Here is a 20,048-nt window from a genome sequence, read left to right as displayed (position 1 = left end):
CGGGGTGTTAAGCATGTTTCAGTTTAGGTCACCTAGCAGCACGAGCTCTGAAGATAGATGGGGGCAATCAATTCACATATGGTGTCCAGGGCACAGCTTGGGGCAGAGGGTGGTCTATAGCAAGCGGCAATGGTGAGAGACTTGTTTCTGGAAAGGTGGATTTTTAAAAGTAGAAGCTCAAATTGTTTGGGTACAGACCTGGAAATTAAGACCGAACTCAGCAGGCTATCTCTGCAGTAGATTGCAACACCGCCCCCTTTGGCAGTTCTATCTTGTCGGAAAATGTTATAGTTAGGGATGGAAATTTCAGGGGGTTTTGGTGTTCTTCCTAAAACAGGATTCAGACACGGCGAGGACATCTGGGTTGGCGGAGTGTGCTAAAAGCAGTGAATAAAACAAACTTAGGGAGGAGTAGGATGTAAGTACATTGGAGGTAAACCTAAGCATTGAGTAATGATGGGAGAGATAGTCTCTAGAGACGTTTAAACCAGGTGATGTCACCGCATATGTGGGAGGTGAAACTAAATGGTTGGTTAAGGCATATTGAGCAGGGCTAGAGGCTCTACAGTGAAATAAGACAATAATCACTAACCAGGATAGTAATGGACAAGGCATATTGATATTAGGGAGATGCATGCATAGCCGGGTGATCATATGGGTCCAGTGAGTGGTTGGGCTGGCTGGAGACTCGGCGATTCAGACAGCTAGCAGGCCGGGGCTAGCAAAAGGGCCTTAGAGGGACTTCTCGATGGAGGAATGTCTGTTTTAGCCTGTTTTCATCTGTTTTAGCTCATGACCTAAGGCACATGCACAATATGGAAGTATATGCATGCAATACATGCATACTAACCAGTCTTGCAGGCGTTTATATGGTTTTGCCTAATGTCAGGTGATAGAAATTTCAACGGCAGTCCCAATGCTCTAAAAAAGTAGGGTCAATAATACTTAACTGTGTCTATTTATTCTCAAATTTCAACTAGCTAAAGGATCAAACGCTCAGAAAACTGTTAAGAGTAAGTTCAAATGTAATTTTATTCAATATTTTGGCTTGTCGGGGACTTTAAGTTTTTGCAATGCTTTGTTTCAGACATGTATACCAAGAATTGGTATCACAGTTGGATTTAGGCAAGGTGGTAGCCAGCCATGGGGCCCAAAGGTTCCACCACCTGGTGCAGCATGGGCTCAAGCCCTTTTGGTTTTCTTTCAAGGGCCCACCTTGTAATGAATCTGACCAGACAAACGTTATTACAAAAACTTGAAGTTAGTTTTAGGTTAATCTCTTGTGGAAAAACTACCACAGGAGGTTGGTGGCACCTTAATTGGTAAGGATGGGCTTGTGGTAATCGCTGGAGAGGAATCTGTAGAATGATATAAACTACATCAAACATGGTTTCAGCCATTATTATAAGCCACCTCTCCTGCTGAAAACTATGTAAACATAAATGCTACTGACCAATTACACAATACTTTAGTTCTGGGTTAAACCGATATTAGGGTAGTCGTTTGTGGGTGGGTATAATTTGTGGAACATTCGAACAGGAAACTGTTCCAAAAACTTAAAGTACAAGGTTGCCAACCAACAAAGTATACAAAGTAGCATGATCAATTTAACTAGCTGACGAATAGGCATCAACTCACCACGTAGCTTGTTCTTAATGTTTGTCCATAGTCTACCATAGTGAGGACAGACATTTTCCAGAATAAAGTGGTCAGTGAAAAACTTAATGAAATAGCCCACTCCCTACCTGGTATCTTATTCTGCCGCTATACAACTTTATATGCATTATTTGTTGACAACCTTGTTATTTACAAAGTTTTTGGAACAGATTCCTATTGGAATGTTCCACAAACTATACCCACCCGTAGTTTGACGCTGTATTCTAATTCCAAGAGGGTTGTTTGCATAAATCCGGAAGTTGAGTCAGTTATTTGTTGCAGCCAGGCGTTCTGGTACTTGTAGTTCTTTTTTACACCCATCTTAGATCTACACTCCTATCACAGTAAGTATTTCTCGTGACAATCTGTCCACATCTAACTTAGAATTGTGTGCCATTATATGTGTTAGTTATCGTAAATAGCTATTCTGAAGTTTGGTATTACTGAGGAATTCACATTTTATGGTTATCATCTCGAATGATTTCGCTAGCAAGCTAACTAACAGCGCCAGACTTGTCTCGAAACCAACGTGAGCTAGCTATGTTTCTTTTAGCTAGGTTCCAAATAAGATTTGTACATAATACACTATTAAACATTCCATAGGGTGTGAGATGGCCATCTACTTAAATGTGCAACAAGACTGTGTGAATAAAGTGAGATAGCTAACTAGCAAACAAACAAGTCAACTTGTTAACAAGCCAGCCAGTTGGATAGCTAGCTAGCTAAATCTTGCAGTAGTTTGCCCCATATCTTGTATTGCATCATGAAAGTCTAGGTTATATTCCAGGCAGTTCTAACAATTTTCATTTGGAAGACCTCAAGTTACTGTACTGCAGTGTCATATCGTGTTCATGTATGACACAGTTACTTGTACTGTAGCTCAAGTTACACCGTTTAGTAGTTTCATATTTCACAGCTTGTCATGTCTTGGCCCATCCAAACACATCTTAGCCAAACCTGTTACCCATTTCAGTCACATTTAGATATTATTACACCCTTTACTCTGACCAGAGGTTTTGCTATTGAATGACTAACGTTACCTGCCTGGCTTTCCATATAGCTGTCTTTGCAAGACTAGCTAATAACCTCTAAATTGCTTTTGTTTGTTTAAATTGACCAATAATTTAGTGTGGATGCTAGGTTTTTGTCTTGACGAGAAGGGTTGGTGGTGGTCGACCACACATTTTACAAGTAGTAGAATTCCTACTGGTGCTCATAAGACTACAGAATTGACTTTTCTGTTGATTCTTGTTTTTTGTTGACAGACATGCCAGGTGAAACCACCACAGAGACAGTCCCAGCAATGGAGCTGCAACAGTCACAGGCAGAGACCGGTTAGTATCGTATTTATATTTCTCAATGTGTCCGTGCAGTCCTCGAGGCTGTGTCTTGACCTGGCATGATATGTTTTTCCACATATGGGGTCCAGGAACTCAACAGCAAAATTACTAAACAATCGGTTTCTCTTTTCTCAATATGGCATTTCTTTACTCTGATCATACTGGACCAAACCTTGTGTGTGTAATCTCATGTAACCTCTAACATAGAATCCAACAGGGTTTGTTTTGGTTTCCTGGACTCTTAAACATTACTATACTCACCTATACTTCATGAGGTTTCTTTCTACTGTACTCACCTGCACTGTATGAGTTTTGTCTTGGGACTCGGGTGTAATGGACAAACTAATACGCCATGATACTTTTTCTTGTGGTGTCTTGCATGGAACATAATCTGTCTCCAAAAAACAGACTGCAAAATGTCTGGCGAATACCTATTCAAAAAGGCAATGAGAAAGCATAGTGATGTCCTCACGAATGACTGTTTTCAGAATCTGAGCTATTAAATTTACCGGGAAGAAATATTTGCTAAATTACTGGATTATTTTTTATTTTCAATGGACTATGTGCTTGGATTACCAGTGGTCATTATCCATTCACAATAGTGTAGGCCTAATGTTAAATATAATCTGTAATATTTATTGTAAAATGGCTTGTGAATCACCAATCTACTGGACCTGTTCATGCTAAATGAAAATGCTCAACTCAAATGTTCCTCAACTGCTCTACATTCAGCTACATCTTTCATCAATCTTACTTTCCGTACATTTTCTGGCTGATCTAGCTGAAATATTACACAAGGTACAGCATGTTCGTTTAATTTCCTCCTTCACTTTCTTCCCTTATGATGAGTAGTTATCACATCTTTTGAACGATAAGCCTAAGTGACCCTATATTTAGTGCTTGTTTCTTCAGTCTGTGTACTGAAAGGTGATGGATCCCAAGGTGTTTCACTTGAATGCGGGGCACTGCATGATAAGACTGGTAGGGGAATACAAATATTCATTATTTCTGTCACAAACACTCATGGTTTATACGGTCACCGATTAGACTCACATTGGGCTCATCATGCACAACTTGGCGGTCTACATTTGACCCTTCTTCTGTGTGTAGAAACAGTACATGTATTGTGGTTCCATTAGTACATGTTTTAGGAGTATTAGTTTCTCCAATTTCTTGTTAAGATGAATTTGGACTAAATTCAGCCCCAGTTTTTATTCGCATATGGTTATTTTTAAGGAGAGAGACTCTCACTCCATCGTTTGGAACAGTATCGCGCTTTACATAAAAAAAAAATGTTTCCCAACAAGGGTTGCAGCTTTTAATGTCGCTGTGACTCCCCCCTACTCTTTCTACTTCCCCTTTCTACTCCTACTCTTTTCCTGGATTCCCAGTGTTGAGATTCGATGGGAGTTGTATCGACAAACCAGTTTCACTACTTAAGGTTACCAAGGAAATGGCTGATCCAAATCCCACTGTAGCTGCCGAAGCAGTTCAAGATTACACTGAGAAGGTTAAGGACAAGCTGAATGAAGAAGAGATTGTAAGCCCTGTTAAAGAAGAACCAACAACCCAAGACCAACCTACTGCTGTGCCAGAGGAAGACCGAGGGACCGCTGAGGAAGATGTGCTAAAGGCTGCTGTTGAAGAACAAGCTAGGCAAGTGGTGCCAGTTCCTGAAGCCACCACGGAAGAGCAAGAAACTGCTTCAGAATATCTGACACCACCTGAAGTGGTTGAAGCCCCTAAGGTTGTGAGCGTTGCAGTCCAACAAAACGAAAAGGCCAGTCAGAGCGAGGAACCCAAGGTGAAGGTCCAGTCCAATGGTGTTAATGGTCATTCCAGGTCATTTGCTATTCATTCAGGTGGGTTATATTTATTACAACTTAATGAAAACTGTCCCTCTCGGTGCTTTTCTTTTGCCCATTTGGTTGGTTAAAATGTTCTAGTGGTGTTTCCCCTTTAGCACTAAGGAATCAGCAATGTTCTTACTGAAAGGTCACCTTTTTTGGTCTAAACTTGGGACTTTCAATGATCACCAACTACACAATTTCTAAATGTATTGAATGACACCGTCCCCCTTTGTAAATCACCTGAACCATCAGTCAGGTTTTTGCAGGTCTGGCACAGGGTAGTTTTGACTACTGTACTGTGGCTGCTGTGGGTCTGTCTTTTAGGAAATGTATAACACCTTTTAGAAGCTGGTTGTCCTTGTTAGTAGTTTGCTAAGTAGTTTGCGTTGCAGTGCACAACAATCTGTATGTACCTCCATGTTTTTTGCCTGTGCTTTTATTTTTTTACTGTTGTATGTGAGTTAAGTGCATCTAATATGTGTTGCCACAGAAACCACTCCCTTTGCCACTCCTACCCCAAAAGCCTTTTGTGAACTAACACTCACACTTACCCCCCCCTTACTAGCGCTGACTCTACATCTACTAAATGTCAATATTGTAGTTCTTGAGATTGAACATTCTCTTATGATGTTGTCAATCGCTGTATAGTGTGACAATGTTTTTGCACTGACTAGTCGGATTTTTGTCCTTGACATTTGTATTGATTATGGATCCCTGTTAGTCTACTAGGGCAAACATTCAACATTCTCTTATGACATTGTCACTGTCGTCCAAATCCAACTGACATCCTGTCTTCCCTTTACTCTGCTTCCAAGGTGCTCTATTCCTTTACCCTGTGCTCTTCTACCAGACCCCCTAGCCCCCTAAACTGACAAGACTTTAAGTGGGACCACGCCTCCTCTTCTCGACACCAAGTGCCCATCTCCAACCAACCCTACCTCTGCTCCTAAGTCTCTCACCCCTCTTCACTGCTCCTCCACTACCCCCTCTTCACTGCTCCTCCACTACCCCCTCTTCGCCCTTGGCTTCGCCCCCCGTCAGTTCTCATTTTGGTGGTAAGGACCAGGCCACCCCACAACCCACGGTAATAAAATCCGGGGTGCCAGGGAATACTGAGAGGTTTACTAGGTCTAATGTTCTTCTAAACCTGTCCCTCTGACTGACACTGCCTACTGAATCTAACAATATTGCGCTGTTACCTGAAGCTCTACTACCAGCCAACTCTAACCCCACTGCCCCAGTTAATGCCAGACCATTGCCTCCCACCATGTCTGAGAGGCCCCCCAGACACCACTGGTGCAGCTTCACACAGTCACAAACCCCCTGCTATTCCTATCCTCTGCCTCGTACGTTCAGCAAGTGGATGTCACTGCCGCCACCCTCCTAACTGAAGACGCTGTCCTCTTTTCCCCAGCACCTCCTGCCATAGCTGTAGTAGCCTCCAAGGCTGATGTTGTCCATCCAGAGAATTCCACAACCTACTGCCTTTCCAGTTCAGGTCTCATTGTCAGAAGTGACGGCCGTTCCATTGGCTACGTCGCCTGGTAAAGCCTGCCCTTTCTCTTTTTAAAGTGTTTTGCGAACACGCTGCTATTGCACCTATGTCATTCTCCACTGCTTTGCCCCCTCTGAGAGCTACGGAAGGTCAAGCGAAGCACCAGCTGCATAAGGCTACAGCTGTATCTGCTGAGGCTTCTGTTGTGAAGAAGGAACTGCCCTGTGAGTCTGCAGCAGTTGATGACAGAGCTGAAGAGGTGTCCGTAGACGTGGCTGCTGGAGAACCAGCTGAGAAGCAGGTTGATATGCCAGCTGAGAAGCAGGTTGATATGCCAGCTGAGAAGCAGGTTGATATGCCAGCTGAGAAGCAGGTTGATCTGCCAGCTGAGAAGCAGGTTGATATGCCAGCTGAGAAGCAGGTTGATATGCCAGCTGAGAAGCAGGTTGATCTGCCAGCTGAGAAGCAGGTTGATCTGCCAGCTGAGAAGCAGGTTGATCTGCCAGCTGAGAAGCAGGTTGATCTGCCAGCTGAGAAGCAGGTTGATATGCCTGCTGCTGCCTCTGTTGCCTCTCTCCAAGCTTCTGCTACTGAGCCTCCTGCTGTTGAAAATATTCCCACCACTCTACACCAGTTTTCTCCATTTGATAAGGAAACTCCTTACTGCCCCCGCTGGTATGGAGGTATTTGTCCCTCCTAAACCACCAGCACCTCAAGCGTCTTTTCCCAGGCTGTCCCCTGTCCATGTCAGCCCTCTGATTCCACTAGACGAACCCGGTGGCGGCTCACCCGTATTCCCCCGTCGACCCACACCAGTGGATTCTCCCCCTCCCGTCACATCCATCTTTATCACTGAACCCTGGGGCTGGGCGGTATACTGTATTTTATGATATACTTACCTTCTATACCGGTATTTGAATGCTTTTGTTTGTTTAATGTGATACGCTATGTGTAACGTCAATTTTTATAGTTTAGTCATCTCTCTCCGCTCTTTCTCTCTGTGCCACTTTCCACATAGACCTAGCCACACCCCTGTCACTCAACGGGCGCATTTGATGTTCCTCAACCACGGGACTCTTTAGTCTGCATGGTCAGGGCAGCACATGCAACAATGCTGTTTTCTATTTGCTTCTTAAAATAAATCCACAAGTTCTATAATGACACTATTAGTTTGTTTCTTACATCAGCAAGTCATTTTCTTAGCAACTTGCCCTGAATCTTGTGAGACGCTAATTGTTATTTTATTTTATTTTTTTTTTATTTCACCTTTATTTAACCAGGTAGGCTAGTTGAGAACAACTTCTCATTTGCAACTGCAACCTGGCCAAGATAAAGCTTAGCAGTGTGAACAGACAACACAGAGTTACACATGGAGTAAACAATTAACAAGTCAATAACACAGTACAAAAAAAGGGGAGTCTATATACATTGTGTGCAAAAGGCATGAGGAGGTAGGCGAATAATTACAATTTTGCAGATTAGCACTGGAATGATAAATGATCAGATGGTCATGTACAGGTAGAGATATTGGTGTGCAAAAGAGCAGAAAAGTAAATAAATAAAAACAGTATGGGGATGAGGTAGGTGAAAATGGGTGGGCTATTTACCAATAGACTATGTATAGCTGCAGCGATCGGTTAGCTGCTCAGATAGCACATGTTTGAAGTTGGTGAGGGGATAAAAGTCTCCAACTTCAGGGATTTTTGCAATTCGTTCCAGTCACAGGCAGCAGAGTACTAGAACGAAAGGCGGCCAAATGAGGTGTTGGCTTTAGGGATGATCAGTGAGATACACCTGCTGGAGTGCGTGCTACGGATGGGTGTTGCCATCGTGACCAGTGAACTGAGATAAGGCGGAGCTTTACCTAGCATGGACTTGTAGATGGCCTGGAGCCAGTGGGTCTGGCGACGAATATGTAGCGAAGGCCAGCCGACTAGAGCATACAAGTCGCAGTGGTGGGTGGTATAAGGTGTTTTAGTGACAAAACGGATGGCACTGTGATAAACCGCATCCAGTTTGCTGAGTAGAGTGTTGGAGGCAATTTTGTAAATGACATCGCCGAAGTCGAGGATCGGTAGGATAGTCAGTTTTACTAGGGTAAGTTTGGCGGCGTGAGTGAAGGAGGCTTTGTTGCGGAATAGAAAGCCGACTCTTGATTTGATTTTCGATTGGAGATGTTTGATATGAGTCTGGAAGGAGAGTTTACAGTCTAGCCAGACACCTAGGTACTTATAGGTGTCCACATATTCAAGGTCGGAACCATCCAGGGTGGTGATGCTCGTCAGGCATGCGGGTGCAGGCAGCGATCGGTTAAAAAGCATGCATTTGGTTTTACTAGCGTTTAAGAGCAGTTGGAGGCCACGGAGGGAGTGTTGTATGGCATTGAAGCTCGTTTGGAGATTAGATAGCACAGTGTCCAAGGACGGGCCGGAAGTATATAGAATGGTGTTGTCTGCATAGAGGTGGATCAGGGAATCGCCCGCAGCAAGAGCAACATCATTGATATATACAGAGAAAAGAGTCGGCCCGAGAATTGAACCCTGTGGCATCCCCATAGAGACTGCCAGAGGACCGGACAGCATGCCCTCCGATTTGACACACTGAACTCTGTCTGCAAAGTAATTGGTGAACCAGGCAAGGCAGTCATCCGAAAATCCGAGGCTACTGAGTCTGCCGATAAGAATATGGTGATTGACAGTCGAAAGCCTTGGCAAGGGCGATGAAGACGGCTGCACAGTACTGTCTTTTATCGATGGCGGTTATGATATCGTTTAGTACCTTGAGTGTGGCTGAGGTGCACCCGTGACCGGCTCGGAAACCAGATTGCACAGCGGAGAAGGTACGGTGGGATTCGAGATGGTCAGTGACCTGTTTGTTGACTTGGCTTTCGAAGACCTTAGATAGGCAGGGCAGGATAGATATAGGTCTGTAACAGTTTGGGTCCAGGGTGTCTCCCCCTTTGAAGAGGGGGATGACTGCGGCAGCTTTCCAATCCTTGGGGATCTCAGACGATATGAAAGAGAGGTTGAACAGGCTGGTAATAGGGGTTGCGACAATGGCGGCAGATAGTTTCAGGAATAGAGGGTCCAGATTGTCAAGCCCAGCTGATTTGTATGGATCCAGGTTTTGCAGCTCTTTCAGAACATCTGCTATCCGGATTTGGGTAAAGGAGAACCTGGAAGGGCTTGGGCGAGATGCTGCGGTGGGGGCGGAGCTGTTGGCTGAGGTTGGAGTAGCCAGGCGGAAGGCATGGCCAGCCGTTGAGAAATGCTTGTTGAAGTTTTCGATAATCATGGATTTATCGGTGGTGACCGTGTTACCTAGCCTCAGTGCAGTGGGCAGCTGGGAGGAGGTGCTCTTGTTCTCCATGAACTTCAGTGTCCCAGAACTTTTTGGAGTTGGAGCTACAGGATGCAAACTTCTGCCTGAAGAAGCTGGCCTTAGCTTTCCTGACTGACTGCGTGTTTTGGTTCCCGACTTCCCTGAACAGTTGCATATCGCGGGGACTATTCGATACTATTGCAGTCCGCCACAGGATGTTTTTGTGCTGGTCGAGGGCAGTCAGGTCTGGAGTGAACCAAGGGCTGTATCTGTTCTTGGTTCTGCATTTTTTGAACGGAGCATGCTTATCTAAAATGGTGAGGAAGTTACTTTTAAAGAATGACCAGGCATCCTCAACTGACGGGATGAGGTCAATGTCCTTCCAGGATACCCGGGCCAGGTCGATTAGGAAGGCCTGCTCACAGAAGTGTTTTAGGGAGCGTTTGACAGTGATGAGGGGTGGTCGTTTGACTGCGGCTCCGTAGCGGATACAGGCAATGAGGCAGTGGTCGCTGAGATCCTGGTTGAAGACAGCGGAGGTGTATCTGGAGGGCCAGTTGGTCAGGATGACGTCTATGAGGGTGCCCTTGTTTACAGAGTTAGGGATGTACCTGGTGGGTTCCTTGATGATTTGTGTGAGATTGAGGGCATCTAGCTTAGATTGTAGGATTGCCGGGGTGTTAAGCATATCCCAGTTTAGGTCACCTAAAAGAACAAACTCTGAAGCTAGATGGGGGGGGAGTCAATTCACAAATGGTGTCCAGGGCACAGCTGGGAGCTGAGGGGGGTCGGTAGCAGGCGGCAACAGTGAGAGACTTATTTCTGGAGAGAGTAATTTTCAAAATTAGTAGTTCGAACTGTTTGGGTATGGACCTGGAAAGTATGACATTACTTTGCAGGCTATCTCTGCAGTAGACTGCAACTCCTCCCCCTTTGGCAGTTCTATCTTGACGGAAGATGTTATAGTTGGGTATGGAAATCTCAGAATTTTTGGTGGCCTTCCTGTGCCAGGACTCAGACACGGCAAGGACATCAGGGTTAGCAGAGTGTGCTAAAGCAGTGAGTAAAACAAACTTGGAGGAGGCTTCTGATGTTGACATTCATGAAACCAAGGCTTTTTCGATCACAGAAGTCAACAAATGAGGGTGCCTGGGGACATGCAGGGCCTGGGTTTACCTCCACATCACCCGCGGAACAGAGAAGGAGTAGTATGAGGGTGCGGCTAAAGGCTATCAGAACTGGTCGCCTAGAGCATTGGGGACTAATAGCTAGCTAGCTAATAAATGTACTGAGTAAGAGCAAACATAGCTAGCTAATACAGCCTGATTAATACCAGTGATGGTGTAGACCTGATTCAGCATGTTTGTGCAACATTATCTTCTAAATCAAGAATATGTTAGCTACAGGAAGTAGCTAAGAGAGAACATGCAATGTAGCCAGAGCTTATAGGGTCCCCTAGGAAACACTTATCAACTCTTTAGTTCCTGCCTACGTGGTAGTGTGGAAATTCTCAATTGAACAGAGGTGTGAATAACTTCAGTAGAAATACTTTAAAGTTGATTTTGGTATCTTTATTTAATTTATTTTTTTTGACAACTTTTACTTCACTACATTCCTAAAGAAACTGTACCTTTTACTCCATACATTTTCCCTGATACCTAAAAGTACTCGTTACATTTTGAATGCATAGCAGGACAGCAAAATAGTCCATTTACGCACTTGTCAAGAGAGCATCCCTGGTCATCTATTGCCTCTGATCTGGAGGACTCACTAAACACATGCTTTGTTTGTAAATTGTGTTGGAGTGTGCCCCTGGCTATCCATAAATAAATAAACAAGAAAATGGTTTGCTTAAAAAGGAATTTGAAATTAATTACATTTGATCAATTTTACTTTTGATACTTAAGTATATTTTAAACCATACTTTTTAGACTAACTCAAGTAGTATTTTACTGGGTGACTTTCACTTGAGTAATTATCATTTACTCAAGTATGACAATTGGGTACTTTTTCCACTGCTGCAATTGAGTGCGGGAAATGCAAAACTTTTAAGTGCTAAAATTTGTTTTGGTTGAAGTTGAATTGAACAGTATAAAATAATCATAATGGAGAAAGACTCATCGAAATCACTTAATGTATGTGTTGCCACTTTTTAGGATCACTCACTGCTCATAAAGCACCATGGGATCACTGCTCATAAAGCACCATGGGATCACTCACTGCTCATCAAGCACCATGGGATCACTCACTACTCATCAAGCACCATGGGATCACTCACTACTCATCAAGCACCATGGGATCACTCACTACTCATCAAGCACCATGGGATCACTCACTACTCATCAAGCACCATGGGATCACTCACTACTCATCAAGCACCATGGGATCACTCACTACTCATCAAGCACCATGGGATCACTCACTACTCATCAAGCACCATGGGATCACTCACTACTCATAAAGCACCCTGGGATCACTCACTACTCATAAAGCACCCTAGGGTCACTCACTACTCAAAGCACATGTACAACTTTTATTATTCAAAAACTAAAAATACTGTCAATTTACATTTTTTATAAATACCGTGATATATTATTTTGGCCATATCGCCCAGCCCTACTGATTTCCCCCACCAGATCCAGAGCCCATTGTGGTAAAGCCAGTGGTCAACAACAAGAAGGGTATGATGAATCCACATTGGCCTGCTTCGCATGGCAATTTTAAAATTACACTAAGAATATTAGTATGCATCATTTAGGGTCCGGTCATTTCTAAAGGTAAAGTTTCTTCATTGAATACATTGGGGTAAAATGTAAGACTTTGTTCAGTCACTGACATTGTACTAACAAGATTTTTAATTTTTAATTTTTTACATCAGGTAAAATATAGACAATTCTGACTTTGTGTCTCTTATGCTGAATTATTTTTTTATATTTAAAAAAACATTTTTCCTCAGACCACACTGTCTGTCGTAGTGGGATGTCATTATGCTTATGTGAATGGTTGTCTTAACTACCTTTTATACCTACAGTCTGTTTGGTTCATCCTCACTCTAGAAAATCCACCCCTTGCTTGGCTTCTGTAGTAGCAACCATTTAGTGCTGACCAAAACCTGACCAATGGCAAAATGTGTATTTGACTTGTTTCTCTACACCCAGGGGCCACCGGGGGGTGGTGTTCTCCTACACCCAGGGTCCAACCTCAAACTTTTTGTTGGTCCAGCAACCCCATTTTCTTAATTTTATTGTGGCTATGACCGTTTTTATTACAAATTAGTCTGATTTAGAATTATTGACAGTATTTCAATTTGAAGGAAGTTTGGTTTGAAGTGGAATGCATCAAAGGAAGTAGGAACTTTTTTTTAATGATTGGTGTAGAAATAATGTCATTGATTGCCCCCCCCCCCCCCAGTGGTGAATAAGTGCCTGGTCTTGTCCACTCTGTTCTGTGTCCTGCCACCTTTGGGCATTGTAGAAGGAAACACAAGACGTGTGGGGTTCCTGACAGTCTTCTTTCATTGATGGGGTCATAGTATTTTGTAGCTTAAACCGTTCAAAACAGAGCCATATTTTTCTGAAGAAAGCAGAAAACTCTCTGTTTATTAAAACCATGTCTAGTGGCTATCGGCGATTACTAACTTAACCGTGGTTCTATGAACCAAGCGTAATGTATTTTATTTCTGTTTCTCTCACAACCTCATTTTCATATCAGTGAGACCTGTATTTGTGCAGCTTTTCCCGAACTAATCTCCTGCAACTGTCCCAGGGAAGTGTATGAATGTATTTTGATGTTTGTAACCAAGTTGACTCCATATATTACCACATAATTACGTTCCCTTATCCTTTTCTGCTTACGTAAATAGTTTTGTTTATGTTATACTAAAGAACTGATTCTGTGATATGTTGTGACGTGTTCCATGTTCTAATGGAATGTATCTGGTGGTGTCTAGGGTCTGGCACAGATTCTGACAGTGATGACTCCGTACCAGACTTGGAGGAGCAGGACTCAACACAGACACAACAGGCACAGGTACAGTATGGCCATTGGCCACCAGAGGGTGCTGCTCCCCTACACCCGGGGGGGTCAAGTCGAGGGTGGAATCCCTCTTGTAAATAAATATATTGTTTATCCACTTTTTGTTAACTTGATTTTGACCATAATATACTTAACGCAACCACCATTCTCCTGTTAACTTTTGACAATTTGGCCCCCATCTCATCTGATTATTAGTTGTACAGTTGATAAATGGAAGGTTTGTCATGAATCTTGCCTTGGAGGCAGAACTATAGCGACAACTGCCCTTGCCTTCTGTCCTGCTAGCCGATGTTCAATCGCTGGAAAGTAAATGGGATGAGCTGAAAGCACGTATATCCTACCCACGGGACATTAAAAACTGTAATATCTTATGTTTCACCGAGTCGTGGCTGAACGACGACATTAAGAACATACAGCCGGCGGGTTATACACACTCTCGGCAGGACCGAACAGCAGCCTTTGGTAAGACATGGGGCGGGGGCGGAAGTTTACATACACCTTAGCAGAATACATTTAAACTCAGTTTTTCACAATTCCTGACATTTAATCATAGTAAAAATTACCTGTTTTATGTCAGTTAGGATCACTACATTATTTTACGACTGTGAAATGTCAGAATAATAGTAGAGAATTATTTCAGCTTTTATTTCTTTCATCACATTCCCAGTGGGTCAGAAGTTTACACATACTCAATTAGTATTTGGTAGCATTGCCTTTAAATTGTTTCACTTGGGTCAAACGTTTCAGGTAGCTTCCCACAATAAGTTGGGTGAACATAGGCCCATTCATCCTGACAGAGCTGGTGTAACCATGTCAGGATTGTTGGCCTCCTTGCTCACATGCTTTTTCTATAAGGTTGAGGACAGGGCTTTGTGATGGCCACTCCAATACCTTGACTTTGTCCTTAAGCCATTTTGCCACAACTTTAGAAGTATGCTTGGGGTCATTGTCCATTTGGAAGACCCATTTGCAACCAAGCTTTAACTTCCTGACTGATGTCTTGAGATGTTGCTTCAATTTTCAAAATTGTCCTGCCATCTATTTTGTGAAGTGCACAAGTTCCCTCCTGCAGCAAAGCACCCCCACAACATGATGCTGCCACCCCCGTGCTTCACGGTTGGGATGGTGTTCTTCGGCTTGCAAGCTTCCCCCTTTTTCCTCCAAACATAACAATGGTCATTATGGCCAAACAGTTCTATTTTTGTTTCATCAGACCAGAGGACATTTCTCCAAAAAGTATGATCTTTGCCCCCATGTGCAGTTGCAAACCGTAGCCTGGCTCTTTTTATGGAGGTTTTGGGACAATGGCTTCCTTGCTGAGCGGCCTTTCAGGTTATGTCGATATGGGACTTGTTTTACTGTGGATATAGATACTTTTGTACCTATTTCCTCCAGCATTTTCACAAGGTCCTTTGCTGCTGTTCTCGTATTGCACTTTTCGCACCAAAGTACGTTCACCTCTAGGAGACAGAACGCGTCTTCTTCCTGAGTGGAATTTTTTTTTTATATTTTTTGAACCTTCATTTAACTTGGCAAGTCAGTTAAGAACAAGTTATTTTCAATTATGGCCTAGGAACGGTGGGTTAACTGCCTTGTTCAGGGGCAGAACGACAGATTGTACCTTGTCAGCTCGGGGATTCGATCGTGCAACCTTTCGGTTACTAGTCCAATGCTCTAACCACTAGGCGACCCTGCCGCCCCAGGCTGTGTGGTCCCATGGTGTATATATTTGCATACTATTGTTTGTACAGATGAACGTAGTACCTTCAGGTGTTTGGAAATTGCTCCCAAGGATGAACCAGACTTGTAGAGGTCTACAATTTTCCAAGCTTTTTAAAGGCACAGTCAACTTGGTGTATGTGAACTTCTGACCCACTGGAATTGTGAAACAGTGATCTATAAGTCAAATAATCTGTCTGCAAACAATTGTTGGAAAAATGACTTGTCATGCACAAAGTAGATGTTCTAACCGACTTGCCAAAACTATAGTTTTGTGAAGAAATTTGTGAAGTGGTTGACAAACATGACTCCAACTTAAGTGTATGTTAACTTCCGACTTCAACTGTATGTGAACAACAGCTGGTGCGCGATATATAAGGAAGTCTTGAGTTTTTGCTCGCCTGAGGTAGAGTATCTCAGGATGAGCTGTGGACCACACTATCTACCTAGAGTTTATCTGTATTTTTCATAGCTGTCTACATACCACCACACACCGACGCTGGCACTGAAAAGATCTGAAAAGATGGGTACTCAGATCCTCAAAAGGTTTTATAGCTGCACCATCGAACATCCTGATGGGTTGCATCACTGCCTGTTATGGCAACTGCTTGGCCTCCGACCCCAAGGCACTACAGAGGGCAGTGTGTACGGCCCGGTACATCACCTGGGCCAAGCTTCCTGCCATCCAGGACCTCTATACCAGGCTGTGTCAGAGGAAGGCATCAAAAATGTATTTGACTCCAGCCACCCTTGTCATAGACTGTTCTCTATGCTACCAAATGGCAATCGGTACTGAAGTGCCAAGTCTAGGTCCAAGAGGCTCCTTTATTGCTTCTATCCCCAAGACATAAGACTCCTGAACAGCTAATCAAATGGCTTCCCAGACTATTTGCATTGCCCCCCCCCCCCAGAACATTGCTGCTTCTCTCTGTTATGTATGCATCGTCACTTTAATAACTCTACCTACATGTACATATGACCTTGACACCGGTGCCCCCGCACATCGACTCTGTACCGGTACCCCCTGTAAACAGCCTCGCTATTGTTATGTTACTGCTGCTCTTTAATTATTTGTTATTTTTATCTCGTATTTTTGTAAAATATTTTGTATTTGCTTAACTGTATTGTTGGTTAAGGGCTTGTAAGTAAGCATTTCACTGTAAGGTCTACACCACCTGTTGTGTATGTGACAAATAACATTTGATTTGAACTGAGCAATTTCCGCTAGATAAGCCAGCTTCAAAGTCAAAATTGGCCCTCCGTAAAAGTAATGTTTTTTGCTTTTTGGTCTTAATTTAGGGTTAGGCATTAGGGTTTAGTGTGGTTAAGGTTAGGTTTAAAATCAGATTTTATGACTTTGTGGTTGTGCCAGCTAGTGACCCCTCTGCAGAGGTGCCTCTAGTATATGAGTCATGACGATAAATGACAACCTGCTGATAAATGTGTCCAACTTACAGAATAAGTGATTTTTACAAACCTGTTGTTCTCTCCTCAGCTTGCTGCGGCAGCTGAGATTGACGAGGAGCCAGTCAGCAAAGCCAAACAAAGTAGAAGTGAAAAGAAAGCCAGAAAGGTCAGTTATGTTCATTCACATGTTCCTAGAGTACATTGTTTTGAAGTAGCATCATAATGAAAGCATCATTCCCCAAACAAAGTTATTAGGTCATTATTTCTTAAGTCTATGGGATATTATTTTTTTACCCAGTGTAAAAACATGTATTTTTTTAAGTTGTAACGACTTTCAGTTCAGTTTCCTTTGGACAGTGTTTCCTACAGACCAATATGTTGATTAGCTACTATAGTTTTCTGTGGACAAAAATGTAGTAATCTTCTCTGTCAACACCAGGCCATGTCCAAGCTGGGCCTCCGTCAGGTGATGGGCGTAACCAGGGTTACCATCAGGAAGTCCAAGAACATCCTGTTTGTCATCCCCAAGCCAGACGTCTACAAGAGCTCCGCCTCCGACACATACATAGTTTTCGGAGAGGCTAAGGTTGGAATCTACGCCTTTTTATATCAGACATGTGTATTGTCTTTGGGGAATCCAAGGCACATGATGCTATTTTAAGTGCTAACCAGAAACGCTAGAAGAATCATTCATCAATTTCATCTTGGTTGGCTCTGACAGTGCAGCTTTTCATTTTCAGATGGGACCTGCTATACTTTCTAATAGTTTATAAATGCCTTTTTAAAGCTGTTGTAAGCCATTTATTTCACAAGTATGTTAAGTTCTATATGAATTACACCAAGATATGCTTGAAATATTATTCCAGCTCTGTTTTCTGAAAGTGAATTTCTGTTTGTTCCAGATTGAGGACCTGTCCCAACAAGCTCAACTGGCAGCAGCAGAGAAGTTCAAGGTCCAGGGAGAAGACAGAATGTCTAGCATCCAGGAGAACACGCAGACACCCACAGTACAGGAGGAGAGTGAAGAGGAAGAGGTGAGGGTCAAGGAAAGCATTTATTTACAATGACTGATGTGTGATTGTCTCACCTAGCTACTTATATACATACACACAAGTATATGGATTTGGCTATTTCTCCCAATTCACTTCTGTGTTCCATCATGCTTTGCAGGTTGATGAGACTGGCGTGGAGGTGAAGGACATTGAGCTGGTGATGTCACAAGCCAACGTATCTCGAGTGAAGGCTATACGAGCGCTCAAGAACAACAACAACGACATTGTTAATGCCATCATGGTAAGCATATTTAATGGTAGTCACATGTGTTGTGAATGTGATATCAGGTGTAATTGACATTTCACCGTTGCTTGCTATGTTCTGAGGTAATGACAGGCACATTTCCATCTGTACAATAAAGTTGTAGATTCTATTCAATGTTGACACCTCCTAAAATACAAACCACTTTTTCTTTTTTTGCAGGAGCTGACCATGTAGATGCCCAAGAACCATGAGGACCCGGGTCCAGTTCATCATTAAACACGAGTAGATGTGGTCAATTCAATTAATTCCAAGGATAAAAAATAAAAGTTGTGGATTAAAGGGGATGGAATATTTCTTCTTCTGGTTACTGTGTGTTTATGTTTTCCCATTTGTTGGTAAATAAAATGTTTTCCTCACATTATTTATGTTTGTAAGATTGTGCTTCACTAATAAGCAACGGTGGGTGTAGTACCATTATAGGCAAGGAAACACAAAATAAAAATGTAATTGACGTTATCATTTTCTCAGTTTGTATCAACACATGTAGCCTGTGGAATACATCATTCTAGACAATATAATTCTATATCGTTATAAATATGCATAATGCATCCTCCAATTGAATGCCTCATCCTTGAATATAAAATGGATCCTCCGTCTGCCTCTATACCCACATGTATTTTCTCAATGTTATTTATTTTTTAATACCTTCAATCACAAAGTTGGACATACTTAATTACCAAAATAGGCCATCATAACTGTCAATCTTGAATGATCATTATTTGTTATACCAGTGAAATGTCCAAACTGTCTCTGCATGCCAATCATGTGACTGATCTAATCATTTAAAAAAAATGTAACTAGGTAAGTCAGTTAAGAACAAATTCTTATTTAAAATGACTGCCTACCCTGGCCAAACCCCTCCCCTAACACAAGACAACGCTGGGACAATTGTGCGCTTCTCTATGCGACTCACAATCATTGGCCAGTTGTGATACAGCCCGGAATCAAGCCAGGGTCTGTAGTGATGCCTCTAGAACTGAGATGCGGTGCCTTAGACAGCTGCGCAGCTCTGGAGTTTCATGGGAATATGAATTTAATGTCCTTTAATTACTGTTCTGTGAGTGAATTACAGCAGCCTTGTATTTTGTTTCAATTAAAATGTATATCCAGCCCTGGTGCATGAGAAGAAGCTACAATTCTGCTTCAACTAACCATCTTAAAATCTCACAAATTAGGTGTTTTTGGTGTAATAGTAAAGTTCTAGGCCTACTGTGCTATGCGGTTGTGTTTTATGTCAAAATGAAAATGATTACTTATGTGATCTTGCATGACATTGATTCAGCTTGGTTGTAACTTTACTAAACAAGCACAATTGGGAGAATTTTCTATTTGTAGTAAGAAGTGATGTGGGACTATCATACAGATATTCAAGTGTTTTAAGCAATTGGAGCCCCCTTCGTGGTGCTGAAAGGACAACGCTGGTGTCATGCAATGATGTTAAAAGCTGAACCAGCTTGTGGTGCTGAAGGATAGCGCCAGTGTCGTGCAATGATGTTAAAAGCTGAACCAGTTTGTGGTGCTGAAGGATAGCGCCAGTGTCGTGCCATGATGTTCAAAGCTGAACCAGCTTGTGGTGCTGAAGGATAGCGCCAGTGTCGTGCAATGATGTTTAAAGCTGAACCAGCTTGTGGTGCTGAAGGATAGCGCTGCCTTTCGGCCATTTCAGGATCAAACAATAATTTGCAGTATAGCCTAATAGTACTACGACTACGTGGTATATATCTATTTCTAGGCTGCAGCCTAATGTAAATACATATAGTTTATCATTGCACGAGGAGAGCTTTAGATGCGAGTAGGCATTTCATTGTAGCTTACACTACGGTGTATCATTCAACTTCCATTTGATGAGCCGGAACACATGTTTACAATAAACCCTATTACAGAATAAAAGAACCGAGCGGTGAACTA

At 42.7% G+C, this 20,048-nt stretch overlaps 1 protein-coding gene across 2 annotated transcripts; it reads left to right on the top strand.

Moving 5' to 3' along the window:
- The first annotated feature begins 1,937 nt into the window (after positions 1 to 1,937).
- LOC135503981 (nascent polypeptide-associated complex subunit alpha-like) lies at positions 1,938 to 18,501 on the top strand. Of its 2 annotated transcripts, XM_064922194.1 has the most exons (9): positions 1,938 to 2,000; positions 2,922 to 2,990; positions 4,388 to 4,858; positions 13,612 to 13,691; positions 16,912 to 16,989; positions 17,263 to 17,409; positions 17,726 to 17,857; positions 17,994 to 18,116; positions 18,300 to 18,501. In XM_064922194.1, exons 2-9 carry the CDS (start codon positions 2,924 to 2,926, stop codon positions 18,312 to 18,314), a joined length of 1,113 nt encoding a protein of 370 aa, XP_064778266.1. In that variant the 5' UTR covers positions 1,938 to 2,000; positions 2,922 to 2,923; the 3' UTR covers positions 18,315 to 18,501. The 2 variants fall into 2 exon arrangements, with proteins under 2 accessions (XP_064778266.1, XP_064778267.1); XM_064922195.1 differs by lacking the exon at positions 4,388 to 4,858.
- The last annotated feature ends 1,547 nt before the right edge of the window (positions 18,502 to 20,048 follow it).

The sequence above is a fragment of the Oncorhynchus masou genome, chromosome 18 (genome assembly GCF_036934945.1).
Source record: "Oncorhynchus masou masou isolate Uvic2021 chromosome 18, UVic_Omas_1.1, whole genome shotgun sequence".
NCBI classification, from domain to species: domain Eukaryota; kingdom Metazoa; phylum Chordata; class Actinopteri; order Salmoniformes; family Salmonidae; genus Oncorhynchus; species Oncorhynchus masou.
This window is presented reverse-complemented; position numbering and strand designations above follow the sequence as displayed.